This window comes from Anser brachyrhynchus, assembly GCF_964034855.1.
Source record: "Anser brachyrhynchus genome assembly, chromosome: 29".
In the NCBI taxonomy this organism is placed as follows: Eukaryota; Metazoa; Chordata; class Aves; order Anseriformes; family Anatidae; genus Anser; species Anser brachyrhynchus.
Genome location: NC_137722.1, coordinates 2,276,353 through 2,303,434, shown reverse-complemented (window position 1 = coordinate 2,303,434; position 27,082 = coordinate 2,276,353). Strand labels below are relative to the sequence as shown.

Here is a 27,082-nt window from a genome sequence, read left to right as displayed (position 1 = left end):
AAACACCTCATCCAGCACCGGCTGCGTGGTGGGAGCTGAAGCAGAAGCTCTCAAAGGGGAGATGAAATGCTTGCTGTCGGTGGCGGGGTCGGGTCACTGAAGTCGCGGGGCTGCCCAGTCCCAATCCTCGGCCCCACTGCAGTCCCCCCCCGGTGCGGTCTCCCTGCCCCGACGGGAGCGAACGGCTTCTCCCAGCTGCTTCCCGCAGCGTTTGCCCTGCAGTTCCCAAATCTCTGCCCAGTTTGCCACTGTCACCTTCAGGAGGAAAGAGCCCCCCCGCGCTCTGTTTGCTGCCAGGGCCTCTCAAAGGCTGTTTGTGTGCAAAATGTTCTCGGTCTTTTTGGACGGGGCTGGCGAAGTTGCCGCACCATCTGGGTCAGGGCAGGGACTGCATAACAAACGCTGCCCTGACCCAAATGCGGCGCAGAGCCTTTGCCAGCGCTCAGCTGGAGGCGGCTCTGGGAGGAGTCCTGGCTGCACTTGTGCCAACCCTGTCCCTCAGCGGGTCAGCACCCCATAAAGAGGCTTTGGTGGGGATCAGCAGCCCTTAAACAGGCCCCTCCTGAACTTGCAGCCTCCAAGTAGCTGCTAGGCAGGACCTTGCTGGGTCAGAGCCCCGTTCAGAGTGAAGCCGGGAAGGGCTTTTCTGCTGTTTACCCTCTCCTGCCCAGCAGTCCTGGGCCTCATGCCCGGCTGCATCAATTCTCGGTTCTTTCCTGCAGTATTTTCCATCCCTTCCCCTGCCTGTTGTGTTGGTGAAAACCATCCCATCCCGATCAGGGGAGGATAACCTTTTCCTCCGTAAGTTCATCCTGCTTAGTCCCCTCTCAGGCAGAGACCCAAGCGAAGCAGGAGCATCCCTCCATCATGCATAGCCAGGGTGCTGCAAAGCTCTTGTAGCACGCCCGAGCTGCAGCACCGTGGGCAGGAGCAGGTGCTCGGTGTCCGGCAGCGCTGCTCCGCTGGTCCGTCTGCTGTCCTGGGCCCTCTGCCCGGGATGGGGATGCTGGGCGCTGCCGTAGCGCCGGGGTGGAGCCCTCGCACCGGCCCTGCTGGGCGTTTGCTCCTCCGTGGTGCTGCAGTCGCGTGGCTTTCCATGAGCTGTGGCTGCCCCTTGAAGGACTGGGTCTGTTGGTGGGACGTTCACTGTCCCTGTCTCTGTCGCAGGTGTTGGCTCCTTCCTCCTGTATTCGGTCCACGAGGGGATCCGCGGCATTCCCCTGGACCCCAACGACAAGTCGGATGCCCTCGTGCCCGTGTCGGGGACCTCGCTGGCTGTGGGGATTGACTTCCACGCAGGTGACGTGCGATCTAAGAGCGGGACACCGGGGCTTGCCTCTGCTGTGGGGGCCAACCAAGGGCTGGCGGGGTTGGGGCAGGGGAGAACAGGGCAGGAGGGGTGGTCGCCCCGCGCCAGTATGGCAGCACCTGCCCCAGAGCACGTCCTGTCCGGCCGAGGGGGCTCAGGTCCCCATGCTGGGGCTGTGGGGTGCAGCTCAGCCCAGGTCTGCGCTGTCCTTGGGCAGTCCCAAGGCGGTCGCTGATGGGAGCCCTCCCACCTGGCCCCCCTCAGAGAACGACACCATATACTGGGTGGACATGGGGCTGAGCACCATCAGCCGGGCCAAGAGGGACCAGACGTGGCGGGAGGACGTAGTCACCAACGGCATCGGCCGCGTGGAGGGCATCGCCGTGGACTGGATCGCAGGTGAGGGGGGTGGGCAGGCAGGGAGGGGGCGGCGGGGGAGTGGGAGGCACGAGGTGCTCACTGACCCTCTCCGCAGGAAACATCTACTGGACAGACCAGGGTTTCGATGTCATTGAGGTGGCCAGGCTGAACGGGTCCTTCCGCTACGTGGTGATCTCCCAGGGGCTGGACAAGCCGCGGGCCATCACGGTCCACCCGGAGAAGGGGTGAGGGACTGCGCAAAGCCGCCTGGAGAGGGCTGCTGGGGAGGGTGGGCGTGCGCTGGGACCCCTGCCACCCCTCCCGAGGCACCTTTGGGGTTTGCGTGCAGCAGAGAAGCGGGACTCGTGGGTCTCCTGCCTTGCGCCGCACCAAGGAGATCCGAACCCCTTGGGTCTCCCTGCCCCTTCAGCAACGTGCTGAGCTTGCTTCCCAGCAGCACCCCTTGACCTCGTGGGTGCCAGGCACCTCAGAAAACCTGAGTGGAGCCTCCCCAGGATGGCTCCGGCTTTGGGCAGTGCCACTGAGAGAGGAGAGGGAAGGGGAAGGACGGAGAACGGTGCCTTAAGTGCCTGGCACGCGGGGCTGGTTCCTGGGCCGCATCCAGCCATAATGCAGCACTCCTTCCCCGGCACAGTGCGGGCGGCGAGTCCTTGGTGTCCGGGAGGCTGGCTGCTCACCAGGGGACCGCGTTTAGGCCCTGGCACGGAGGAGGGAGGGAGAGAGGTGTTCGTCCAAGGCTGCCGCTGCTGGCCGGCCCCGTGGTCACGTCCCTGTCGCCCTCCCGCAGGTACCTGTTCTGGACAGAGTGGGGGCAGTACCCCCGCATCGAGCGGTCCCGCCTGGACGGGACCGAGCGCATGGTGCTGGTCAACGTCAGCATCAGCTGGCCCAACGGGATATCCGTCGACTATGAGGTACGGCAGCCACCTGGGGGCCGACCCAGGGCCTGGCGAGGACTGCGCAGGGCCCGCAGGAAGGGTCTCAGCAGCCGGGCCTTTGGGGGACCTGCCTGCCCTCCGCAGGGTGCTGGAGGCTCCTCTCCAGCATAGGGGAAATGGTCCGGGGTGGTCTTCCAAACCCTAGGGCCTTCTGCTGGGTGTGGTGGGAGGCGTGGAGCGTGTTTTAGGGTCTGTGCGCTCGTGTTGCCGACTGGGCTGGTTCCTCAGGACGGGAAGCTGTACTGGTGCGATGCCCGGACCGACAAGATTGAGCGAATTGACCTGGAGACGGGAGAAAACCGTGAGGTCGTCCTGTCCAGCAACAACATGGACATGTTCTCGGTGTCTGTCTTTGAGGACTACATTTACTGGAGTGACAGGTACGGCTCCTGGCGGGCCCCGTGGTGCTGGGGGTGCTCTGGGCGCTGGCTTCATGAGGCAGACGAGGGGAGCTGGGGGTGCTGGGGGACAGGTTCGGAGCAGCGCCCCACGTCACTCGCTCAGCGATTCTCTTTTTTAGGACTCATGCGAACGGCTCCATTAAAAGAGGCAGCAAGGACAATGCTACTGAATCGGTGTCCCTGCGGACGGGGATCGGCGTGCAGCTCAAGGACATCAAAGTCTTCAACCGGGCCAGGCAGAAGGGTATGTCGGGGAGCTGAGCACCCTGCTGCGGCACCGCTCAGCACCCGCTGCTGGCTGGGCTGGGTACGACGGGCGGATGCGAGGTGGGGGAAGGAAACAAACAGGCTGCTGTGTCCTCGAGAAAGAGCATGCGGAAGAAAAATGCAGTGGGCTGAGCCCTCTTCACCTGCTTCCTCTGGGAGCAGGGGCAGAGGTGCAAAGCTGCCAAGTGGGAACTCGGGTGGAGAGTGGGAAGTCCCGCGGAGAAGGACTTGGGGGTCCTGATGGACGAGAAGCTGGACGTGAGCCGGCAGTGAGTGCTTGCAGCCCGGGAGGCCGACTGTATCCCGGGCTGCATCAACGGAGGGGCGGGCAGCAGGGAGAGGGGAGTGATTGTTCCCCTCTGCTCTTGTGAGACCCCACCTGGAGCACTGCGGGCAGGCCTGGGGCCCCCAGCACAAAACGGATGCGGAGCTCTTGGAACGGGTCCAGAGGAGGGCCACTAGGACGATCAGAGGGCTGGAGCACCTCTCCTCTGCAGAAAGGTTGAGGGAACTGGGCTCGTTTAGCTTGGAGAAGAGAAGGCTCCGGGGAGACCTCACTGCGGCCTTCCAGTACCTGAAGGGAGCGTATAAACACGACGGGGAACGCCTGTCTGTATGTGTTGATAGTGATAGGACAAGGGGGAATGGTTTTAAACTAAGTGGTTTTAAACTATTTAAACTAAAACGGTTTTAAACTAAGACAGGGGAGATTTAGGTTAGATATTAGGAGCAAGTTTTTCCCTCAGAGGGTGGTGAGGCACTGGGACGGGTTGCCCAGGGAGGTTGTGGATGCCCCATCCCTGGAGGCATTCGAGGCCAGGCTGGATGCGGCTCTGGGCAGCCTGCTCTAGCGGTTGTCAACCCTGCCCGGAGCAGGGGGTTTGAAACTAGATGATCTTTAAGGTCCTTTTCAACCCAGGCCGTTCTGTGATTCTGTGATCTCCCGCGCAGTCCTCTGAGCTCCCCTCTCTTCTGCCCAGGCACCAACATCTGTGCCCAGAACAACGGGGGCTGCCAGCAGCTCTGCCTGTTCCGGGGCGGCGGGCAGCGGACGTGCGCCTGCGCCCACGGCATGCTGTCTGAGGACGGCGTGAGCTGCCGGGACTACGACGGCTACCTGCTGTACTCGGAGCGCACCATCCTCAAGAGCATCCACCTGTCGGATGAGAACAACCTCAACGCGCCCATCAAGCCCTTCGAGGATGCAGAGCACATGAAGAACGTCATCGCCCTGGCCTTCGACTACCGTTATGGCTCCAAGGGCAGCAACCGCATCTTCTACAGCGACATCCACTTCGGCAACATCCAGCAGATCAATGACGACGGCACGGGACGCAAGACCATTGTGGAGAGTGAGTGTCCCAGGGCATCTGCCCTCAGACCCCTTTTCTGCTTCCTCCTGAACACCCTCTTACTTCACCCAAGGGTTTGTTTTCCTGTTAACGTTCCTTGGTGCTTTTGAGAGGCATTTTGAGTGACAGTTGCCAAGAGTTCAGCTGGGAAATCTTCTACTGGAGCCTCTAGAAGTGGCAGCAGCCTCTTCTGTGGTAGAGGACGTGGATGCAAGGAGCAGTTGCAGAGCTTGTTCTGGCAAGGAAAGCGTATCACGAGGCTTAGGCGTGCATGTGGGTGTGCTTTGCTCTAGAAACAAGACACTGCAGCAAACTTGGGATCTGCTCTATGTTTGCACTTCACTTCCAAGACAGACCCATCAAGGCTGAGCAAACCTTGCCACAGCCTGGCCCTGTCTTCACCTCAAAGCCCTTGGTTTGCACTTGATTAGTTTTATTGGCTCCTACAGCTGTTGAAAAGACCGTGTCTGTTGCTCTGCATCGCTAGGGAAAACCTCCAGCAAGGGTTATAAATGTGCTCACTAATGACTGTATTTACATTTGGCACTCGAGATAGCTTTTACTACTGAGATCAGGAGAGCAGGTCCCGTCTTTTGTAGCTGGTTCATTAAGCCTTTTGTTGATCATTAATGGGGAGGAAGGATGGGTGCGCAGTTCAAGTTTATCTCGTCACCTCTGGGCCTCGGTTCTCCCGTCCCTAGAAGTGGGAGCAGACACCGTGAGTGAGTTTCTGAGCACTGCAGCATCAGATTGCAGGAAGAAGGAGACCAAAAGCAAGGCCAGCCCCTGTGGGAAAGACGAGTAGAGCCCTGGCTTGAAAGCCAAGTTGAAGTCTTTGTTTCATCATAGGTGAATGTTCCTCAGCCTTCTGACAAGGAGATGTAGCTACCTGATCTGTAGCAAAGCTCTGCTCAGGGGTCTCCTGAGGTCTTCTGGGACCTTGGTTCACTTGCATGTCCAACCACCAGCCCTATCCTGCTGAGTTCCCTCTTTATTGCCCCGCGCTGTTGCACTGGTGCAGTGCTAACAAGCAGCCAGTGCCTCTGAGAGATGTTTTGGGGTGTAATTAAAAGCAGTAAGCCCAGGCTGAGCATCACGGTTGGCACTGGCTGCGTGGAAGGAGCCTTGCAGGAGCAAGGGGCTGGAGGCAATCCTGGGCCAGAGCCTCACCCTTGCCCATCCTCTCGCCCTGCAGACGTGGGCTCGGTGGAGGGGCTGGCGTACCACCGCGGCTGGGACACACTGTACTGGACGAGCTACACCACTTCCACCATCACCCGCCACACCGTGGATCAGAGCCGCCTGGGGGCTTTTGAGAGGGAGACGGTGATCACCATGTCGGGAGACGACCACCCGCGCGCCTTCGTGCTGGATGAGTGCCAGAAGTGAGTGGTGGCGTCGCCCCCGCCGGGTCTGTCAGCCCGCAGGGTCCAAGGGACCCAGACCCCCTCCTGCGGGACAGGCGCTGGCTCCCAGCAGAGCACATCAGACCCCAGGAAGGAAAGGCCCTGTCCCTCCCTGCACATCCCGGTACGGGGAGTACCACGCTGTCCAGCTGGCGATTGTGTCCTCGTTCATCCCCCTCCTGCCCCCTCTATGTGCGGACGATGTCCCCGTCTATCCCAAAGGCCCTGGAAACCCTTAGGCAGCAGAGGGGCGGGTTGAGCCGAACATGTGGCAGAGAGCTGAGGTTTGCAAAGGTGTTCCGTGTCCCTTCCCTTCCAGCCTGATGTTCTGGACCAACTGGAACGAGCAGCACCCCAGCATCATGCGTGCCACCCTGTCTGGTTCCAACGTCCTCATAATCATCGACCAGGACATACGGACACCCAACGGGCTGGCCATTGACCACAGGGCTGAGAAGATTTACTTCTCTGATGCCACGCTGGACAAAATCGAGCGCTGTGAATATGATGGCTCCCATCGCCACGTGAGTCCAGACCTGGCAGGCGTCGGGGATGAGGGTGAAGGGTGCTGGAGCAGAGCTGTTCCCCTGGCACGGGGGCATTGGGCTTCCCCCAGCGCAAACAGACGGGGACAGGCTGCGGTCGGGGCAGCGCTGGGGGCTGTCCTGTAGCCAGGTTCCCTCGTGCTCATATTTTGCCGATGTCTGGCAGGTGATCCTGAAATCGGAGCCCGTGCACCCCTTTGGCCTGGCTGTCTATGGCGATTACATCTTCTGGACAGACTGGGTGCGCAGGGCTGTGCAGCGAGCTAACAAGTACGTGGGCACTGACATGAAGCTTCTGCGCGTGGACATCCCCCAGCAGCCCATGGGCATCATCGCCGTGGCCAACGACACCGACAGCTGTAAGGACACCCCACACCCCACCCGCCACCCCGTGGCCTTGCCACCGTGCGCCCCCGTTTGCTGCCCCAGCCAGGCCTCTGCCCCCCTCCCCTGCGCTTCTCATCCCCCCTGCCAAACAGCTCTGCAACTCCACCCCGTGTCCCTTCTGTCCTGTGATCGTCCCTTGTTGACCCTCACGCCCGAGGCACGTCCATCTCCAAGCCCTGTGCAGGCTGGAGAGGGAATTTTCCCCACGTGTGCCTTTCCCAGGACATCCTCCTTGCAAGCTCTGGGGAGACTGGCTGCTCCCAAACACGTGCATCCCCCCCATAGCCCTGTTAGAAGGGCCCAAGGAGGAGCCCGCACCTTTCCTATCCCCCCGCAGGGAGGACAAGGGGAGGGGACTGCTGGGGTTGTCCCCGGCGTGACTGCTCTGTCTCTCCTAGGTGAGCTGTCCCCATGCAGGGTGAACAACAGTGGCTGTCAGGACCTCTGCCTGCTGACGCCCAAAGGACATGTCAACTGCTCCTGCCGCGGCGAGCGCGTCCTGCAGGAGGATTTCACCTGCAAAGGTGGAGGGGAGGTGGAAGCCAGCAGCTGGTGGGATGGGAAGGGGTGGAGGAAGAGGGGCCCTGCTCCTCCTGGCGGAGCTGACTCTCCTCGCACTCCCCGCAGCCCTGAACTCCACCTGCAACATGCACGACGAGTTTGAGTGTGGCAACGGCGACTGCATTGACTTCAGCCGGACCTGCGATGGCGTGGTCCACTGCAAGGACAAGTCAGACGAGAAGCAGTCCTACTGCAGTAAGGTTCCTCCTCTTGCTGCTTTGCTCGCACACACGCACGCGCACAGGCACCCCGCTCGAGCTGTCAGCTCCACCAGGCAAAGGGTGCCGGGGCTCCTGGGTGCCGTGGATGGGCGTCTTTTCGTGTCCCTCTGGTGCTCTTCATCCCTTTTGCCCTCCCAAGGCTGGGACCAGCCAGGCTTTAAGGGCTCCAGAACTTTCTTCTGGGGGCACAGGGGACAGGTGGAGAAGGGGACACCTGGAGCCGTCCTGATGGGGTTTACAGCACCCTTATTCTGACAGCAACCCTTGCTCTGCAGCCAGAGAGGATCTCTGCTGGGCAAGGGCCAAGCTTAACGCAGTGATGTTGCCAGGACAGCGCAAGGGAATCTGTTTCCTAATCGTGCTTGTGCAGTTTCTCCTCTGCTGAAGGTCCCAAGTCGCTGACAAGCCCGGCTGCTCTGGCTCTCCCCTGGCGCTCACCATCCTTTCTCTCTCGCAGGCAGCCGCAAGTGCAAGAAGGGCTACCTGCACTGCATGAACGGGCGCTGCATCGCCAGCCGCTACTGGTGCAACGGCGTGGATGACTGCGGGGACAACTCGGACGAAGTGCCCTGCAACAGTAAGCAGGCTGCCTGGCTCCCTGCCAGGGCTCCGTCAGCTGTCTGGGACAGGGACAGAGGCGTCGGGAAAGGGTTACCTTCAGCTTGACGGGATCAGAGCAGAGCTGGGGCTTGATGGAGGGTCAAGGTCTAAATCATACTTCCACTGCACCGCTTTGTCAGACTCATTCCCTGATAGCTGGGAGGAGGAACTCCCACAAATGGCAGCGCAACACCCGGAGCTAGGTGCAAATAGCGGTTTGAGATGTGGGGAGAACACGAGGCAGAGGCGAGGTGCAGCATCACTGCTCCCCACTTCTGCACTCCTGAGAAAAGGGCACGCAAGCACGCCAAGGGCGGCATCCGTTCGGAGCTGCAGCTTTGTAGGAGCCTGGCTGCTTGCTTTAGAACTGCCTGTGGAGGTTATGCTCGTCTCTGAGCCCGCCCAGGCCTGCTAGCGAAAGGCCAGCTCAGCAGACAAGTTCAGATGTGGCAGGTGGAGTCCATGAGCCAGAAGGCAGCCAGGTCTCCATCGAGAGGGGACATAGACCTGGGAGCGCAGGATCGATGGTCTGTGGCTGTGCTGGGCTGGGTGTGCGCATGCCACGCTGCCAGTGGGGTGGCTGTGCACGCTGGGTCCCCAGCCCAGCCTCATCCTCTGCGGGGGCTTCCCCCTCGTTGCAGAAACCAGCTGCGCTGCTACCGAGTTCCGCTGCCGGGATGGGACCTGCATTGGCAATTCAAGCCGCTGCAACCAGTTCATCGACTGTGAGGACGCTTCGGATGAAATGAACTGCAGTGAGTGCCCTGACTGTGTGCTGTTCTTCCTGCTGCCTCCCCAGCTCTGACCTGCTGTCGCTTCTTTGGAGATGCTTCCGCCCTCCATGTCTGTGGGCTGGGGTGCTGGGGCCCTGTATTGCCTTGTGGTCTACGGGAATGGTGCTGAGTCGGGGCAGGAGCGAGCTCCTGATTCCTCCCCAACCAGCAGAGGCTTGCCCAGGTTATTCCCTCTGCTGGGAGCCACCCTAGTCCCTGTCACTTCAGCCCACCTGCATGCTGCTCAGCCTCTCACCACCCCACAGCCGTCAGAGGAGCCTTGTGAGGTGCCAAGAGCCAGCGTTGTTCCAGCAGCTTGGGGCTCTGACCCGTGGGTCAGAGGCTGCCCTGTGCCAATGTGGGGCGCGCAGGGCTTGTGCCGGCAGCGGGAGCCGGAGCTGAGGGCCGTCAGCGGGGCTTGTGCTGTGCTTTCTTGCAGCCGCCACTGACTGCAGTGGCTACTTCAAGCTGGGGGTGAAGGGGACCACGTTCCAGAAGTGCGAACACACCTCCCTGTGCTATGCACCGAGCTGGGTGTGCGACGGAGCAAACGACTGCGGAGACTACTCAGACGAGCGCAACTGCCCTGGTGAGAGCAGCGGGGCAAGGAGTGGGGAGTGCGGGCTGGGCTCCGGCCCCAGACGTGGGTGTCGCACTGTCTCTCCAGCCAGGTGCTCCCTTTGGGGTCCCACTGGGCAGCGGGGGGCTGTGCCACCAAGCTTACGGACGTTTTCTTCCCAAACCAGGTGGGAGGGAACCCAGATGTCCAGCCAATTACTTTGCCTGCCCAAGCGGGAGGTGCATCCCCATGACTTGGACCTGTGACAAAGAGGACGACTGCGAGAATGGAGAAGACGAGACTCACTGCAGTGAGCGGCAGGGTGGGGAGAGCAAGGGACTCAGGGGCCGTTGCGTGGGGTGGTAAGAGCAGGCAGAGCACAGAGGGAGGCAGGAACCTCTCCTCTCTCCAAGATCCCTTGGCCAAGAACCAGATTCCAGATTCTTCCTCTTTGTGGTGTTATTCCACAGGCGCAGACTTTTAACCGTGACCAAAACAAATGTCCTTGCACGTTTCTTTGCTCAGCATGTGCACGTATCCATAGTCACTTCAGGGGTGCCCGGTTACAGCTCATTTGAGTGATGGATTTTGTTCCAACCTCCCTGAACAAACCCCCAACAGTACCCAGGAACTGGGAACCCCCCCTCCAGCTCCAGAGCAGGGAATCCCACATGGGGGCACTGCCAAGTCTGGGCAAGCAGGATCGCCAGCACCAGCCCTAGCACCCAGCTGGCTCAGCCCGGCCACGTGCTGCTGCTGCGTCCGTCCTGCTGCATTGCCCCGGCTCTGAGCCCCTCCTCTCCTCTCCCAGACAAGTTCTGCTACCCCGTGCAGTTCGAGTGCAACAACCACCGCTGCATCTCCAAGCTCTGGGTGTGTGACGGGGCAGACGACTGTGGGGATGGCTCTGACGAGGACAGCCGCTGCCGTGAGTCTGCTCCAGCCCCTGCTCTGACCTCCCCGTCCCTGCCCACGATGCTGCCCCGTCCCTGCGCACTCCCACCTCTGCCGTTCCTCTCCCACCCCTGCCCTCCTGCTCCATGATCCTCGCTGCCCTCCTGGATTCCCTACTTTGGGGCACCCTGGAACACGAGGGCGCGTAGCCCAGGAGCGCAGGCTCTCCAGCAGCTTTCTTCCCGCTTGTCCCTTCTCCAGGGCTGACAACCTGCAGCACAGGATCCTTCCAGTGCCCAGGCACCTATGTCTGCGTGCCAGAGCGCTGGCTCTGTGATGGAGACAAGGACTGTGCCGATGGAGCCGACGAGACCCTCGCTGCTGGTTGCTGTGAGTCCTCAGAGGGCTGCGTGCGTGGTGGGGCCAGGGCTGGAGCTGGGCAGGAGCACAGCTGCCCTGGGGGCTCAACCCCACCGCCTGGGGCTCAGGGAGCAGCAGGAGAGTTCGTGGTCTGCCCCTAGGGCTGCAGGGGGCGTGGGGAGCAGGGGCTGACAGCGGTGCCTCGTTGCAGTGTACAACAACACGTGTGATGAGCGGGAGTTCATGTGCGGGAACCGCCAGTGCATTCCCAAGCACTTTGTCTGCGACCACGACGACGACTGCGGCGACGGCTCGGATGAGTCTCCAGAGTGTGGTAGGTGTCACAGCGTGGAGTGGGGGGACGTGAGCAGGGGGAGCGGGCAGATGCAGTGCCGGACAGCCGCAGGAGAGCTGCCTTCTCCCCAGCTGCCCTGCAACACACCCGCCCTGGTGCTGCACGTTTTTTGGAGAGGTCCAAAGCCTCCTGCCTTGGCCTCCTCCTCGGCCCGGTGCTGCTCTCCTGTCCCCAGGCGGGCTGAGGAGGGTTTGAGCACCCATGCCGCGGCTGCGTGGCGCCCTGCTCGCTGCTGGCCGGCTCGGGGTGGTGGGGGGCGCCTCCTGAGCCCGCTGTCACCCGCAGAGTACCCGACCTGCGGCCCCCATGAGTTTCGCTGTGCCAACGGCCGCTGCCTCAGCAACAGCCAGTGGGAGTGCGATGGCGAGTTCGACTGCCATGACCACTCGGACGAGGCGCCCAAGAACCCGCGCTGCAGCAGCCCAGGTACCTGCGGGGGCCGGGGCTGGGGGAGCGAGGCTGCCCAGCTGCTCGTGCTTACGACTGCTTTTGCCTCCCTGCCCACTGCAGAGAACAAGTGCAACGACTCCTTCTTCCTGTGCAAGAACGGGAAATGCATCCCAGAGGCGCTGCTTTGCGACAACAACAACGACTGCGCGGACGGCTCGGATGAGCTCAACTGCTTCATCAACGAGTGCCTCAACAAGAAGATGAGCGGCTGTTCCCAGGAGTGTGAGGACCTCAAGATTGGGTACAAGGTAGAGGCCCGCTGGCTGGGTTGCGCAGCTGGAGCTGGAGCGATGCCCCAGTGCTCCCTGCCTCCTCCACAGCCCTCGTAGCGTGAGCGTTGCTTCTGCCCTGCTCCGCAGTGCGCACGTGGGCACTCAGCCTGCGTCTGCGTGTGCTGTTCTGCCCGTGCCTGTCCCCACTTGCCCCTCACCTCCCAGCGTGCGGGCCCTGGCTGTGGCTAACAGCTCCTGGTTGCCTCCTGCAGTGCAGATGCCGTCCCGGGTTCCGGCTGAAGGATGACGGGAAGACGTGCATCGACATCGACGAGTGCTCCACCACCTACCCCTGCAGCCAGAAGTGCATCAACACTCTGGGCAGCTTCAAGTGCCTATGCATAGAGGGCTACAAGCTCAAACCTGACAACCCCACCAGCTGTAAAGCTGTCACAGGTGAGCGGGGTGTAGAGGCAGGGATGCTGTCGTGACAGCAGTGGGATGCTGCCAGTGCTGGAGTTGGTCGCGGGGCTCCGGAGGCGAAGCAGCTGCACCTGGCTCGTGGAGGAGAGCCAGGACACGCAGGGCATGGGGGGAGGCGGCTCCGCGTGCTGCTGAGGGCGGGTGCCTGCCCTTGTGCCGGCGGCTCGCCCCTGATGCGTCTCCTGATCCCCTGTGCAGATGAAGAGCCCTTCCTCATCTTTGCCAACCGGTACTACCTTCGGAAGCTCAACCTGGACGGCTCCAACTACACGCTGCTCAAGCAGGTGCGGAGCAGGAGGGGGGCACCAGCCCGCGGAGTTGGGGTCTGCAGCTGGGGCTTGGAGCGGGTCCGGCACACACAAAACCTCCCAGCCCAGGAGTCTGGGCTCTTGGCTTCCCGCACTGATAGCGGGCCCTGTATAAACAACGGCTCGTGCTGTGAATATACACAGGGTCCTGTGTAAGCAGCAGCTCTTCAGTAGCGGCCCTTTATAAGGCAGGGTCGACAGAAGTCTGTGGGTGCTTTTAACTTTGCTCAGGGACTGGGAGCTGTGGCTGGGGGCTCGCTAGTCTTTCTAAAGCCCCCGACACCCCGTGCTAGCAGGTGAAATGGTTTCAGTGCTTCTCCCTTCCTCCCAGGGCCTGAACAACGCAGTGGCTCTGGATTTTGACTATCGGGAGCAGATGATCTACTGGACAGACGTCACCACGCAGGGCAGCATGATCCGCCGCATGCACATCAATGGGAGCAACGTTCAGGTGGGGGACAGAGGCAGCCCCCAGGCTGCAGCTCCCTCCCTGCTCCCTGCAGGGGCCCAGGTTGGCCGCAGGGTCACCGGGGAAGGGGACACAAGCCCTTTCATAGGGTCACCACAGGTTCCTACAAGGTTCACACACGTTCCCACAAGGCCTCCACGGGATGTTTTGCAGCACCATCCCAATCAGATGGGCTCCGTGCCGCCCCAAAGCGGTGGGCAGGGAGGGTTTGGGGAAGAGCAGAGCGAGGAAAGGGAGTTGGGCAGGAGCCGTGCCCTGGGGAATGGAAATGTCGTGGCCATTCCTGGCCCGGGGAAGGACCTGGTTCTGCCCGTCCAGGCCCTACTTTTCCGTTTTCTCTCAACAGGTTCTTCACCGCACTGGCCTCAGTAACCCCGATGGGCTGGCAGTGGACTGGGTGGGAGGCAACCTGTACTGGTGTGACAAAGGGCGGGACACCATCGAAGTGTCCAAGCTCAACGGCGCCTACCGCACGGTGCTGGTGAACTCGGGCCTGCGCGAGCCCCGGGCGCTGGTGGTGGACGTGCAGAACGGGTGAGAGCCTCCGGGACCTTCCCCTCTACCCAGGGCTGGGGCAGGGGGCCCTTCTGCCACCTTGCTGCTGGGGCCAGGGCCTTCCCTCCGGGACACCTGGCTGCTTCTCCCTCCCCGGCACCCCCATGCCCATGCGTGGCTACTGCTCTGGCTTGCGCAGGACTCAACCTCGCTCTGCTCTTCTCTTTCCCTCCCAGTTACCTGTACTGGACAGACTGGGGTGACCACTCCCTGATTGGGAAGATTGGCATGGACGGCACCAACCGCAGCGTCATTGTTGACACCAAGATAACTTGGCCCAACGGCCTCACCCTCGACTACATCAACAGTCGGATCTATTGGGCCGATGCGCGGGAGGACTACATCGAGTTCGCCAGCCTCGACGGCTCCAACAGGCACACGGGTGAGAGCTGGGGCTCCTCCAGGCCCTCGGGGGGTCTTAGGATTGGTCCTGGGGGTGTGGAGCCAGGATTCTGGGGTGGGGTCCCCACTTCCAGGAGCTCCTCCGTGCATTTGAGCAAGTGGAAGCGTTTGCTCCCTAGCAGAGCTGACCCTGCGCAGAGGCTGTGCTGCGTGGGGCTGCGGGCAGGGTGGGAGGGCTGGGGGCAGCCCCTCGCTGAGCCCACCCTCTCCCCCTTGCAGTGCTGAGCCAGGACATCCCGCACATCTTCGCCCTCACCCTCTTTGAGGATTTCATTTACTGGACTGACTGGGAGACCAAGTCCATCAACCGAGCCCACAAGACCACAGGTGCCAACAAGACCCTGCTGATCAGCACGCTGCACCGCCCCATGGACATCCACATCTACCACCCCTACCGCCAGCCCGACGGTGAGCCGCAGGCATGGGGGGGTGCGGGGGGCCCTGGCTCTGCAGAGGAGCCCGGGGCAGCAGTGCAGGAGGGCCAGGGCAGGGCACAGGGTGCAAATGGAGGCCAGGGGCCGCCAAGCTAGGAGAGGGGGTGCAAAAAAGGGATGTGCGTGGTGAGGAGGGGCTCACAGCTCGGGGGTCGTGCACCATTCGGGTCCCCTCCCCCTTGGTCTGACTTGCAGTTCTCTCCCTGCCATATCCCCAGTTCCCAACCACCCCTGCAAGACCAACAACGCAGGCTGCAGCAACCTCTGCCTCCTCTCGCCGGGCGGGGGGCACAAATGTGCTTGTCCCACCAACTTCTACTTGGGCAGCGATGGCAAGACCTGTGTCTCCAACTGCACAGCCAGCCAGGTAACAACCAGCCTGCCTGTGGAGATGTCCCCATGGCAAGCGTGTGCCTGGGCTTGCGTGCACGTCGCTCTTGCGAGGTTCTATCCTGCTCCAGCAGCAGCGGCTGCTGCAGCTCCACGCGAGCGCTGGTGCAGGCGCCGTGCATCGGGGTGGTGGCGCTGCACATGCCTTCTCCTGGCGTGGGCAACACCTCCCTCCTGTGGCACTTCCCAGCACATACAGACTACAGCTCCTGGGGTGTCCGAGGGAGGCAGCTCTGGAGTGGCGCTGCCTGTCCGCCGTCCTCCCCAGACCCCAGAGGCTGTGGAGGGTGAACTCGGGGTGGAGGGCTTAGGACAGGCTGGGGCACCGAGATACAGGAGTGTCTGGGAAGGGACGGCAGGGAGGTCAGGGCCCTTGGCAGAGGGGGTGCCCTGGGGACAATGCCACCTGGGGTCCTCCGTTCCTGTCCGGGGTCACCATCTGAGCCGCTTTCACAAGCTTGTCCCTCTTTCGCAGTTTGTCTGCAAGAATGACAAGTGCATCCCTTTCTGGTGGAAATGCGACACCGAGGATGACTGCGGGGACCGTTCGGATGAGCCCGAGGACTGCCGTGAGTGCCGAGGGGGCTGCCTGCAGCCCACCGTGTCCCAGCTCCCTGGCTGTGCTGCCTGGCCCTTGGAGGGCACGAACAGCCCACGGCACTTCCGTGCCAGCCAGAGCAGCCGGGCTCTGCTTCCGCAGCTGGTCCTCGAAAGCCCTGCTGCTGTCCTGGCTGAGGGACAGCACTGGTGAAGGGGAAGGTTACCCTGTTAATGGAGCCTGGAGCATAATAATTCACTTTCCCTGCCTAAGATGTAGCCCGATGGGAGACAGCAGCCGGCTGCTGCTCGCTTCGCAGCCGTCAGAGCCCAGCGTCGCGCGTGCTGGTTGCTGAGTCCTTGTAAAGGGCCCCAAAGGGGAAAGAGGGGGAGGTTAAGGTTTGCCCTGAAAATGTTCCCCAGAGCAGACGTTTCACCCTGTCCTCCTCTCCCCACAGCTGAGTTCAAGTGCAGACCGGGGCAGTTCCAGTGCTCCACCGGGATCTGCACCAACCCAGCCTTCATCTGTGATGGAGACAACGACTGCCAGGACAACTCGGATGAGGCCAACTGCGGTAGGTTCCCCACCCCGCCTCGTGGTCCTCGAACCCCAGCAGGGCTGCAGCACCCCATTAGAGCAGAGGTGCTGTCTCTGCTTCTGACGGCGTGACCTCCCTTCCCAGATATCCACGTGTGTCTGCCCAGCCAGTTCAAATGCACCAACACCAACCGCTGCATCCCCGGCATTTTCCGCTGCAACGGGCAGGATAACTGCGGTGACGGCGAGGACGAGAAGGACTGCCGTAAGTGGGGAGCTGTTTAGCCTGTTAGGATGGGGAACCTACATGGGGCAGGGGTGAGGAGTGCTGCGTCAGATCTGTGTCTTTGGGTATTGTCTTTACCAGCAGAGTGGCTTTCTGGGTGATGCTACCCCTGGGCACGGAGCTTTCTCCTTACCCTGCTCTGCTTAGAGTTTCTGACCACCGTCGCCCTGCAGCCCCTACTGACACTGCTGTTTCCTAGTAGAAACCAAATCCTTACCTCCCTCAGAGTGGCAAGTTCAGTATTTGCCATGGCTTTGCATTGAGCCTTCTGCACGGCGGAGGGATCTTGTTGCTTCCCTGCCTTATCTCCATGCAGCTGCTCTGTCCCGAGCAGCAGTGGAGCCCTTTGAGGCCATCGGAAGGCTTTTTTCCCCATCTCTCCTGTGCACGTGGTCACCAAGGAAGCCTGAGCGCTTTGCTTTGATCCCTAGAGCATCTGTGGGCCTCTCCGCATTGTGGGGTGGTTTCTGTGGGGCGGTGGCTGGCAGAGCCCTGCCTGCCCGCTGCCTCTCCTGACTCTGCCTCTCCCCCCGCAGCGGAGGTGACCTGCGCCCCCAACCAGTTCCAGTGTGCCATCACCAAGCGCTGCATCCCCCGCGTCTGGGTGTGTGACCGGGACAACGACTGCGTGGATGGCTCCGACGAACCCGCCAACTGCAGTAAGCAGCCTGCGGGAAGGGGGCTGGGTGGCTCCAGGCACCAGGAGCTCCGCTGCGGCCGGTCAACTGCGTGCGTCTGCCTGCGGGAGCTGGGTCCCTGCTCAGTCCCGGCAGAGCTGCAGGTGCTGCGGGCAGCGGGTGATGTGGCTCTGCCTGGATCTGTCCCATCGAGATGTTCCTCTCGGAGGACTGCATGAAAGGGTGGCGTCCTGCCCCGTCTGTACCGTGCAGGGGTGCTGCACGCGGCTCCGGGCTGCGGGGACGAGGCGTTCGGGAAGGAAATGTGACCGGGCAGTGCCGATGCCGTCTCCCCTCCCCATGTGCGTGTCATCTTGTTTCTCCCCCCAGCACAAATGACTTGTGGTGTGGATGAATTCCGGTGCAAGGACTCGGGCAGGTGCATCCCAGCGCGCTGGAAGTGTGACGGGGAGGATGACTGCGGGGACGGGTCCGATGAGCCCAAGGAGGAATGCGGTGAGCAAGGGCTGGGGCTGGGGAGACGAACCCTGAGGGTGCCTCGTGTCCTTCCATCCCCGAGTGCCCCGGGTGTTGGGGACATTTTATCTGCTTGTTTTCCTAAACAGTGTGGGCGAGGCTGGGTCGGAGGGAGGCTTCTGGTGCGGCTGCCCGGCAGGGAGCAGCGCTGCCCGCCCTGCTCGTAGGCACGCCTGCTCCCGTTTGTGCGCGCGGGTGATGCCGATGCCTGTCCCTGTCCCTCCCAGACGAACGCACCTGCGAGCCCTACCAGTTCCGCTGCAAGAACAACCGCTGCGTGCCGGGGCGCTGGCAGTGCGACTATGACAACGACTGCGGGGACAACTCGGATGAGGAGAGCTGCAGTACGTGCCACTCACCAGCGTTCGCTAGCCCTGGAGCGCGGTGCAGAGGGGGCAGTGCAGGTCCCCCCAGCCCTCTACCTGCAAGTGACCCGGCTGCCGCACGGGGAGGGAGCCATGGCCTGGCTGGGGGCTGGTACCTGGGGAGCCCTGGGAGCGGCCTTCTGCCCTTGGGTGGAAGCCTCCTGGCCCCACAGGTCTGGATAATTCGGTCCCGGGTGCTCCTGGCCGCACTGGGGAGAGGCCAGAAGTGGCAGCAGGTGAAAGGCACGGGGCGAAGCTCAGCACCCCCGTGGGTGGCAGCGTCCTGCTCATCGTGCGGTCACGCTCGCCTGCTGGATATCACCGGGGTGGAGCAGGGCTGGCCGTGGAGCGGCTCGGCTTTGTGCCGTCACCTTGCGCCTTGGCTCCAGCTTGGCAGGCGGTGCCCGTTGAGGTGGTTTGCCGACGGCTGTGCGAACGGCCTGCCCTCGGGAGGGGAGATGTGGTCTGTCTGGAACGAGCTGGACCCAAACCACAAACCTGGCCCAGGGGTGCAGGAAGACAGACGGTTTGGAGAAGCTGTGGCTGCCCTTAATGAGCAGCCGCTTGTTAGCGGAGCTGTGCCAGCGCTGTCCTGTTGAGCAGCAGGGGACCGTGACTGTCTGTGGGGGTGACACAGTCCTTGGGGTGCTGTGGGCAGCCAGGAACCCCGTCCCTTCCCTCCAGAGCCCAGTGGGACAGCACCAGGACACCCTGGCAGACCCAGCCCCCTCTTCTGCCACCCCAGGCCACCCACATGCCCCTGTCTCCCTGAAGCCTCTAGGGTGTAATTTTTTTTTTCTTTTTTGTTGCTTTCACGTCGTGTTTTTGAGTTTGTGCCATTTCACTTCATCTTATGTTTTTCTCCATTTTCACACTGTCGTTATGGGGCGCTCAGAGGTAGGTTCCTGCCAAAATCTTTTAATCCCATGTGCAGCCTCTTTCAAATAAAATGAAGACAGTAAGTTCCAGGTGAGGGCAGAGGGGTTGGGACTGGACCAATCCAGGTGGATTTACAGAGCATCAGCACCAGCACATCCCTCCACTGGCTCCGCAGGCAGGATGGGTCCAGTCCTGCTCCCTGGCACCACCGGGACCCACGCATGGCTTGTTCTTGGCCCCAAAACCCGTGCCCATCTGCCCCCCTCTACGCTGCCTGTACACCCCCTACCCCTAAATCCACTCCTGTCGGCTTCTGCTCTCCCAGCCAGCTGGGATGTCTGCCCTGACGCGTCCTGCACCACTGGGGAGGGGACAGGTCCCAAGAGCCGTCCCTGGCAGGACACCACACTGATGTCCTGCAGATCAGCTCGGTGCCAGCTGCTGGCCCAGCGGGGGGCTCTGTCCCCACTGCCCTGCGAAGCGGCCGCGCAGGCACGCGGGCTCTGCCAGGCCTGGCCAGGGCTCTGCTGCGTCCCCTCCTGCAGCAGCGCCCTGGGGGGAATGGCGCAAGGACCAGGCGCGGCAGGGAGCTGCCACAACCGGGTCTGTGTGGCCGTGGTGTTCCCCCCGTGGACCCCGTTCCCTGCAGGGAGCCCTGGGCTGGAGCTGGGCGGGGGTCTTGGCTCTGCCCCCCGACTGCGCGCCCACCCTCTCCCCGGTGCCGTGGCACCAAAGAGTTTCCCTATCGTCCCGTGCCCCCCCCGACAGTCAGCCAGGGTGCCCTGCCACCCCTGCGGCCCGTGCTCAGGGGGACTCCCCCCTCTTGTCTGTCCCCAGCACCTCGGCCCTGCTCGGAGAGCGAGTTCTCGTGCGCCAATGGCCGCTGCATCGCAGGCAGGTGGAAGTGCGACGGGGACCACGACTGCGCGGATGGCTCCGATGAGGTACGGTGCCGAGGGGCGGCTCTCTGCCGGCACCCCCGCCACCCTGCCCGCATGTGGGAGCGGGGCCACGTCCTCCAGATCTGCCTCTGCCACCGGTCCGCCTCACGTTGCGAGGCATCCCCGGTACCTGGAGAGCTGGGGGCTGAGGGCCCGCTCCGGGCTGCAGCCACGGGGCAGGAGCCTGCCGCGGTGCGGGCCGTCCCTGCTGACCGCTGTCCCCTGCCTTTCCGCTGCAGAAAGACTGCACGCCGCGCTGCGAGTTTGACCAGTTCCAGTGCAAGAACGGGCACTGCATCCCCATGCGCTGGCGCTGTGACGCTGACGCCGACTGCATGGACGGCACCGACGAGGAAGACTGCGGCACTGGAGGTAAGGGCAGTGCCGTGCCGCTTCTCCTGCCCCGTTCGCTGGCCGTGCCCCCCGCCCTGTGCCCTGTATCCCTGTGGGGTGGCCGCGCGGCCTGTGACGGGGCTGCTGTCTGCCCATGCTGCGGCTGTGGGGTTGGCAGCAGCGGTGCAAGAGCACAGCGGGCCGGCCATCGCGGCAGGGTCCTGTCAAACCCCAGATCTCCCCTGGGATGCTGGTGCCAGCACCACTAAGCCCAGTTCCAGTGGGGCGGGGGGGTCAGACATGTACGCGGCCCCCCCAGGGTCCCCAGCTGTGCTGGCAGCAGGAGTGGCAGCACCCGGACGTTGCCGGCTGACGCGCGGCCTCCTGCCCCGTGCTCTCTTGCAGTTCGCACCTGCCCCCTGGACGAGTTCCAGTGCAACAACACGCTGTGCAAGCCCCTGGCCTGGAAATGCGACGGGGAGGACGACTGTGGGGATAACTCAGACGAAAACCCCGAGGAGTGCTGTGAGTGACGTTGCCTTGCCTCTACCCGCTCCTGGTGTGTGGCCGCCCTGGCACCCGCCGGCCGGCGAAGGGAGGCAGTGCCGGAGCTGGCTCGCTGCTGCAGGCACCCCGAGGGGCTTGGGCACCTCCCCTTGTCACCTCCAGCTGTGCCAGGAGGGCAGGGTTGGGGGGAGGCTCCGCTCCAGAGCAGCCTCGCAGAGAGCTGGGGCAGGGGGAGGACAGGGCAGAGAGGCTGAGCCTTCCCGCAGCGCGGGCCGGCAACGGATGGTTGTCTTTGCTTCGGTCTCTTTGCTTTAGTCTCTGGAGCCCGCTCGCACCTGTGGGACAGGCCACTCTGGGATCGGGCAGAGGCCGAGCGGCGGCTTGTGACAAGTGTGACAGCCTGGCTATGGCGTCTCCTTTCACCGTCACCGTTTGTTTCTGTTTGCTGGTGCAGTGAAATTCCAGTGTCCCCCCAACAGACCGTTCCGCTGCAAGAATGACCGGGTATGTCTGTGGATCGGTCGACAGTGCGACGGCATTGACAACTGTGGAGACAACACGGATGAGAAGGACTGTGGTGAGTGCGGACTGGGTTGGCTGCTGTCCTCGGGCCGGTCCTCGTAGGGCCCTGGCTTCAACCCAGGAGATTGTGTTTGCTTCACCCCTTCCTTCTTCCTAAAATCGGGAGGCGAGCGCTGGCGTCCTGGGGCCCTGCCCCGGCCGCTCTCACCCCGTCGCACTTGCGGGGCCGGGTGCCCAGGGCCGCAGAGCATCACAGCCGCTGCCCGTGCTCCCGCAGAGTCCCCCACGGCCAAGCCCAAGAGCTGCAGCCAGGACAAGAACGAGTTCCTGTGTGAGAACAAAAAGTGCATCAGCGCCAACCTCCGCTGCAACTTCTTTGATGACTGCGGAGATGGCTCCGATGAGAAGTCCTGCTCCCACGGTGCGTGGGTAGCTGGGGGTGCCGAGGGGGAATGCGGGGGGAGCTGCAGGGCGGCGGGTGCTGACCGCGTCCCCCACCGCAGACCACAAGTCGTACGACTGCATGACCAACACCACCATGTGTGGAGATGAGGCCCAGTGCATCCAGTCGCAGCCCACCTCGTACTGCACGTGCCGCAGAGGCTTTCAGAAGGTGCCAGACAAGAATTCCTGTCAAGGTATTTCCACCACTTCTGGGGAGCACTTAAGGTCTGGCCATTGGGTTTACGGCTGGCTTTCACCCGTAAGATGTGCCTTTATATCCCTGGAGTGGCGGGGGTGTCAGGAACGGTGTCCTCGGGGCACTGGGGGAGAGATGGGGCCTCTGAGCCCTGCTAGCACAGCACAGCCCCCAGAGAGGGCCTGAACCTGGCCTTGCTTGGAGACGCCCTCCTGGTCCCCCCATGACCCCTACCTTCCCTCTGCCCAGATGTCAATGAGTGCCTGCGCTTCGGGACCTGCTCCCAGCTCTGCAACAACACCAAAGGCTCCCACGTCTGCAGCTGCGCCAAGAACTTCATGAAGACTGACAACATGTGCAAGGCAGAAGGTTGGGGGGGGGGAGAGGGCTTGCACAAATCCTGAGCATGTCTGCGCCTTCCAGCCCCCATTCCCTCTCCTCCTCCCCCCGTATTCTCTGCCTCTCGGGGAGAATCCATCCCATCCTTCCTCCCGGGATGCTCAGCCTGGCCCTGTCAGGGGTCTCCTGTCCATCTGTTTTTGCCCAAAGGGGTGCTGAGAGACCCAGTCCCATGCCCCAGCGTAGAGCCGGGCTGGCCCCAGGCTCCCGGTCCAGCACTAACAACTCCTCCTCTGCAGGCTCAGAGCACCAAATCCTCTACATCGCGGACGACAACAAGATCCGGAGCATGTACCCCTTCAACCCCAACTCTGCTTATGAGCCGGCCTTCCAGGGTGACGAGAACGTGCGCATCGATGCCATGGACATCTACGTCAAGGGCAACAAAATCTACTGGACCAACTGGCACACGGGCAGGATCTCGTACTGCGAGCTGCCGGCCTCCTCTGCCGCCTCCACCGCTTCCAACCGCAACCGGCGCCAGATCGACGGTGGCGTCACCCACCTGAACGTGAGCTCTGTCCGCGCGTGGCAGGAGGCACGGGGCCAGGCTGCTGGGGTCCGGCCCTGACCCCTTCCTCCTTTCTGCCCTTCCCAGATCTCTGGGCTGAAGATGCCGCGGGGTATCGCCATCGACTGGGTTGCTGGGAACATCTACTGGACGGACTCCGGGCGGGATGTCATTGAAGTGGCACAGATGAAAGGCGAGAATCGCAAGACACTGATCTCGGGCATGATCGATGAGCCGCACGCCATCGTAGTTGACCCGCTTCGGGGGTGAGACTCGAGCCCTTTCTCACTTCCTCTCTACTCTGTCCTCGCCCCAGTCCCTTACCAGTAAGTCCTCCATGGTAGGAGCTTCCTGGGCCCCATCGGTAGCCTGAGTTGTATCTGGAGTCAGCTAGCCCCTCAAGGGTGGCGTTGGGAGAAGGCTGAGGGTTTCTCCTCTGATGGGCTGTTGGACTGTTCTGCTCTTCCCCTCCTTACCCCCCTGCTGAGAGTGACCAGCCTGTGTCCTTCACAGGACCATGTACTGGTCAGACTGGGGCAACCACCCCAAGATTGAGACGGCCGCTATGGATGGGACGCTGCGCGAGACCCTGGTGCAAGACAACATCCAGTGGCCAACAGGTGAATAAAAATGGGTGCCAGGAGGAGCACGAGGGGTGGCAAAGGCCTTGGCGTACAGCAGGGGGACACAGCTGAGCCCCGTGGCCGGCGTGGGTGGGGCGGGAGAGCACGGAAGGGTGGTGGGTGGCTGTGCTGGCCAGCAGGGGCTTGGGGTGGGCTACGAGCTCGTCCCTCACTGGGCTGTGTGTGCACCAGGCCTGGCCGTGGACTACCACAACGAGCGGCTGTACTGGGCCGACGCCAAGCTCTCCGTCATCGGCAGCATCCGGCTCAACGGCACTGACCCCGTCGTGGCCATTGACAACAAGAAAGGTGAGCAGCGCCCCGAGGCCCCCTGGAGCAGCAGGGAAGAGGCTGATCTGGCCAGGGTCGATGTCCCTGCGTTGGGGTCCCACCAGGCTCCCTGGGGGCCCGTGACCTGGCTTGTGCTGTACTTGGGAGCAGGACAAACCCCTAGCACTGATCAGGGATGCTCAGCAAACGGTAGCGAGGGCAGATCTTCCTCACTAAATGCTCCACAGCAGGACCAGGGCCTGTTGACACTGCTGTCCCCCCCGCTGCCCGCCTCATGCAGGGTGGGAGGCCCTAGCCCAAAATCCATCCAAACTCCCATCATCAGCCCTGTCCAAGGCAGCGACCGGCCAGCCGTGCTGTCAGCTCCTGAGCCACCTCTGACTGCTTGTGTCCTCCCTTTGCTTCCCCAGGGCTGAGCCATCCCTTCAGCATTGACATCTTTGAGGACTACATCTATGGTGTCACCTACATCAACAACCGCATCTTCAAGATCCACAAGTTCGGGCACAAGTCTGTCACCAACCTGACGTCGGGCCTCAATCATGCCACCGATGTTGTGCTCTACCACCAGTACAAGCAGCCGGAGGGTGCGTGTCGGGCCCGAGGCCCTTGGTCTGGGGGCAGGGTGCGGTGCCAGAAGGGACGAGGGGAGCGCCGGCAGAGGACTCGGCTTTTATCGAGCAGTTTATCTGACCGGGGTGGGAGAAGGGGGGCCCCTTGGTCGGCAAAGCAGGGGGTTCACGTGGAGCTGGAGGGGAGCTACCCAGGCGCACTGGAAAGCTGTCGGTTGGTGACCTGAAGGCACGGGGAGATGGGGTGGCACAGGGCTTGGGCAGCCGTGGGGCGCCAGCGGCTGTCCTCAGGCTGCTGGCTCAGCGGGGGGTGTTTGCCAGGAGGGTGCGGGGGCAGCTCACCGCGCCTCACCCTGCGTCGTCCCTTCCGCCCTCCCCACAGTGACCAACCCTTGCGACCGTAAGAAGTGCGAGTGGCTCTGCCTGCTGAGCCCCAGCGGCCCGGTCTGCACCTGCCCCAACGGCAAGCGCCTGGACAACGGCACCTGCGTGGTCATCCCCTCGCCCACCGCCTCCGCCGTCGGTAGGTGGTCCCACGGGCCAGGAGGAGGCTGGGGGCTGCCGCCGGGTGGCATGGCACAGCCCCGCTCACCTCCTGCCCTCGCCCCCAGTGCCCACCACCGACACCTGCGACCTGGTGTGCCTGAACGGGGGCAGCTGCTTCCTCAACGCCCGCAAGCAGGCCAAGTGCCGGTGCCAGCCACGCTACAACGGCGAGAAGTGCCAGATCAACCAGTGCTGGGACTACTGCCAGAACGGGGGCATGTGCGCTGCCTCCCCGTCGGGTGAGGGCTGCTGCGGGGGCCGGGCTGGTCCTGGGTGGACGGGCCATCGGAGCGGCGCCCTGACAGCTCTTCTTCGCAGGCATGCCGACCTGTCGCTGCCCCACCGGCTTCACGGGGCCCCGGTGCAACCAGCAAGTGTGCACTGACTACTGCCTCAACAACGGCAGCTGCACGGTCAACCAGGGCAACCAGCCCAACTGCCGCTGCCCGCCCTCCTTCATCGGCGACCGCTGCCAGTACCGTGAGTGCTGCTCGCGAGGGCGGCTGGGGACAGCACCCGGGACTCGGGACCGCTGGGCGCCGCTCTCCCGGGGCCGTGGGGCGGTGGGATGCTCCATGGGCGAGCGGGGTGGCGAGCAGCCGTGCGGTCGGTCCCAGGGGGGCCAGCGTGGGGCTGCCCCCCACCCACCCCGGCCCTGCTATCCCCTGCAGGGCAGTGCTTCGACTACTGTGAGAACGAGGGTGTGTGCCAGATGACGGCCAGCGGCGCCAAGCAGTGCCGCTGCCCCCCGCAGTTCGAGGGTGCCCAGTGCCAGGAGAACAAGTGCTCCCGGTGCCAGGAGGGCAAGTGCAGCATCAACAAGCAGAACGGAGAAGTGTCCTGCATGTACGTGCCAGGGCTGCTGAACTCAAAGGAGGGAGAGGGGTTGGGGGGCACGGAGACCCAAGAAGGAACTTGTGTCCTGTGGCCGGATCATCCGGGCACGGCCACGGCTGCGAGGTGCTGGTTCAGTAATTCAGGTCTGGCTGTTGAAGGGCAGCTCAGACCGGTGGGAGCCCTCAGGGTGACGGGAGGCAGTGGTGGAGGTGTCTGCCCAGGCCCGTCCTGGTGACCCTGCAGCCATGGGCATGGCACAGCACGGCCCCGCGCGGTGCCGGTGGGATGAGCCAGCAGAGTCCTGGGCGCTGTGGGGCGGGCAGAGGGCAGAGGGGAGCTCGTGGGTGCCCGCGTGCTGATCCGCTCTGCCCCGCAGCTGCCCCGATGGCAAGGTAGCGCCCAGCTGCCTGACCTGCGATGACTACTGCATGCACGGCGGGACCTGCTCCATCAGCGACAAAACGCAGCTGCCCGAGTGCCTGTAAGCAGAGCTGGGGCTGGCGAGGGCGGTGGGGGGGGGCTATGGGGGGCTATGGGTGGGCTTCCTGGCCCCCAGGGAGGGCGAAGGATTGCTTTCTTGCCCCCTAAGCACAGGGAGCACATGACTGACAGACCCTAATCTGTGCCCCCCCCCTTCCATCCACCCCCCGACCCACAGGTCTGTGCCCCACCTCCCCCCCCCCCCCGCATGATGTCCTGCCCCCCGCTAACCCCGCTGCTCTCCCCGCGCTCTCAGGTGCCCGGTGGGGATGACTGGGACGCGCTGCGAGGATTTCATCGTCAGCGAGCAGCAGAGCAACCGTACGTACGGCATGCCCTGCCGCGGGAGGCTCAGCCCCAGCGTGGGGGTCGGGAAGAGAAGCCTGTGCCCCCCTCCCAGCCCGGGGGGCCGCTCCTTAGCCCCGTTCTCCGGGTGGGGATGGGGTGCTCCTGCCCCAGCTCTGGCCCACGGGGAGGGTGTCAGCTGCCGCACACCCTGAGCAGCACCCGCACCCCTTGTCCCGCAGGAACGGCCTCCATCATCATCCCCATCCTGCTGCTGCTGATCCTCCTCACCGTGGTGGCTTTCGTCTGGTACAAGTGGAGGATTAAGGGGTGAGCCGGGGCACTCCAGGGATCCTGGGGGAGCGTTGCTGAGCCGAGATGGAAATCCCTGTGGCAGGGCTTGAAAGCCTTGGCTGCGTGGGACAAACAAGCAGGAGGGACTGCTGGGGGGGGGTCTAGGCCCCCTTGCTGCACCTTGCACCCTGACCCCGTGTTTCGTGTCCTCCCCAGCGCCAAGGGCTTCCAGCACCAGCGGATGACGAACGGCGCCATGAACGTGGAGATCGGGAACCCCACCTACAAGATGTACGAGGGGGAGCCCGACGACGACGTGGGGGAGCTGCTGGACGCTGACTTTGCCCTGGACCCCGACAAGGTGCGGAGCAGGGTCCGCGTGGCTCGGGGGGGCCCTTGGGTGTGCGAGGCCAGCCCGAGGTGGGGCTAAGAGGGGGCTGCCCTCTGTGCGGAGGAGACTGGGGGGCTTGGGGGGGGTTTGAGGCCGGACGGTGCCAGCCGCAGCCTTGGCGGTGCCACACCAGACAGCG

The 27,082-nt window shown here is 63.2% G+C and overlaps 1 protein-coding gene across 4 annotated transcripts in view; it reads left to right on the top strand.

Moving 5' to 3' along the window:
• Positions 1–27,082, top strand: part of LRP1 (LDL receptor related protein 1) — an 89,607-nt gene that overhangs the window by 61,303 nt on the left and 1,222 nt on the right. For 2 of the 4 annotated variants that reach the window (XM_080570889.1, XM_080570887.1), the window contains 54 exons: positions 1,168–1,299; positions 1,574–1,708; positions 1,785–1,914; positions 2,478–2,604; positions 2,857–3,008; positions 3,149–3,273; positions 4,277–4,648; positions 5,844–6,033; positions 6,374–6,578; positions 6,766–6,958; positions 7,385–7,510; positions 7,614–7,742; positions 8,226–8,345; positions 9,010–9,123; positions 9,581–9,730; positions 9,888–10,022; positions 10,512–10,628; positions 10,856–10,984; positions 11,166–11,288; positions 11,595–11,735; positions 11,820–12,007; positions 12,244–12,427; positions 12,653–12,738; positions 13,094–13,213; positions 13,578–13,765; positions 13,963–14,168; positions 14,408–14,596; positions 14,841–14,989; positions 15,488–15,581; positions 16,008–16,124; positions 16,233–16,352; positions 16,910–17,032; positions 17,381–17,506; positions 17,755–17,871; positions 19,609–19,715; positions 19,952–20,084; positions 20,451–20,570; positions 21,007–21,129; positions 21,352–21,495; positions 21,578–21,712; positions 21,964–22,083; positions 22,353–22,624; positions 22,712–22,890; positions 23,138–23,244; positions 23,440–23,556; positions 23,949–24,125; positions 24,493–24,633; positions 24,722–24,895; positions 24,975–25,136; positions 25,328–25,502; positions 25,870–25,974; positions 26,230–26,294; positions 26,501–26,588; positions 26,769–26,913. In XM_080570889.1, coding sequence (XP_080427015.1) covers positions 1,168–1,299; positions 1,574–1,708; positions 1,785–1,914; positions 2,478–2,604; positions 2,857–3,008; positions 3,149–3,273; positions 4,277–4,648; positions 5,844–6,033; positions 6,374–6,578; positions 6,766–6,958; positions 7,385–7,510; positions 7,614–7,742; positions 8,226–8,345; positions 9,010–9,123; positions 9,581–9,730; positions 9,888–10,022; positions 10,512–10,628; positions 10,856–10,984; positions 11,166–11,288; positions 11,595–11,735; positions 11,820–12,007; positions 12,244–12,427; positions 12,653–12,738; positions 13,094–13,213; positions 13,578–13,765; positions 13,963–14,168; positions 14,408–14,596; positions 14,841–14,989; positions 15,488–15,581; positions 16,008–16,124; positions 16,233–16,352; positions 16,910–17,032; positions 17,381–17,506; positions 17,755–17,871; positions 19,609–19,715; positions 19,952–20,084; positions 20,451–20,570; positions 21,007–21,129; positions 21,352–21,495; positions 21,578–21,712; positions 21,964–22,083; positions 22,353–22,624; positions 22,712–22,890; positions 23,138–23,244; positions 23,440–23,556; positions 23,949–24,125; positions 24,493–24,633; positions 24,722–24,895; positions 24,975–25,136; positions 25,328–25,502; positions 25,870–25,974; positions 26,230–26,294; positions 26,501–26,588; positions 26,769–26,913 — 7,841 coding nt within the window. Of the gene's footprint in view, positions 1–1,167; positions 1,300–1,573; positions 1,709–1,784; positions 1,915–2,477; positions 2,605–2,856; positions 3,009–3,148; positions 3,274–4,276; positions 4,649–5,843; positions 6,034–6,373; positions 6,579–6,765; positions 6,959–7,384; positions 7,511–7,613; positions 7,743–8,225; positions 8,346–9,009; positions 9,124–9,580; positions 9,731–9,887; positions 10,023–10,511; positions 10,629–10,855; positions 10,985–11,165; positions 11,289–11,594; positions 11,736–11,819; positions 12,008–12,243; positions 12,428–12,652; positions 12,739–13,093; positions 13,214–13,577; positions 13,766–13,962; positions 14,169–14,407; positions 14,597–14,840; positions 14,990–15,487; positions 15,582–16,007; positions 16,125–16,232; positions 16,353–16,909; positions 17,033–17,380; positions 17,507–17,754; positions 17,872–19,608; positions 19,716–19,951; positions 20,085–20,450; positions 20,571–21,006; positions 21,130–21,351; positions 21,496–21,577; positions 21,713–21,963; positions 22,084–22,352; positions 22,625–22,711; positions 22,891–23,137; positions 23,245–23,439; positions 23,557–23,948; positions 24,126–24,492; positions 24,634–24,721; positions 24,896–24,974; positions 25,137–25,327; positions 25,503–25,869; positions 25,975–26,229; positions 26,295–26,500; positions 26,589–26,768; positions 26,914–27,082 lie in introns of those variants that run through there. The other 2 variants (XM_080570888.1, XR_013942586.1) reach the window with 2 other exon arrangements.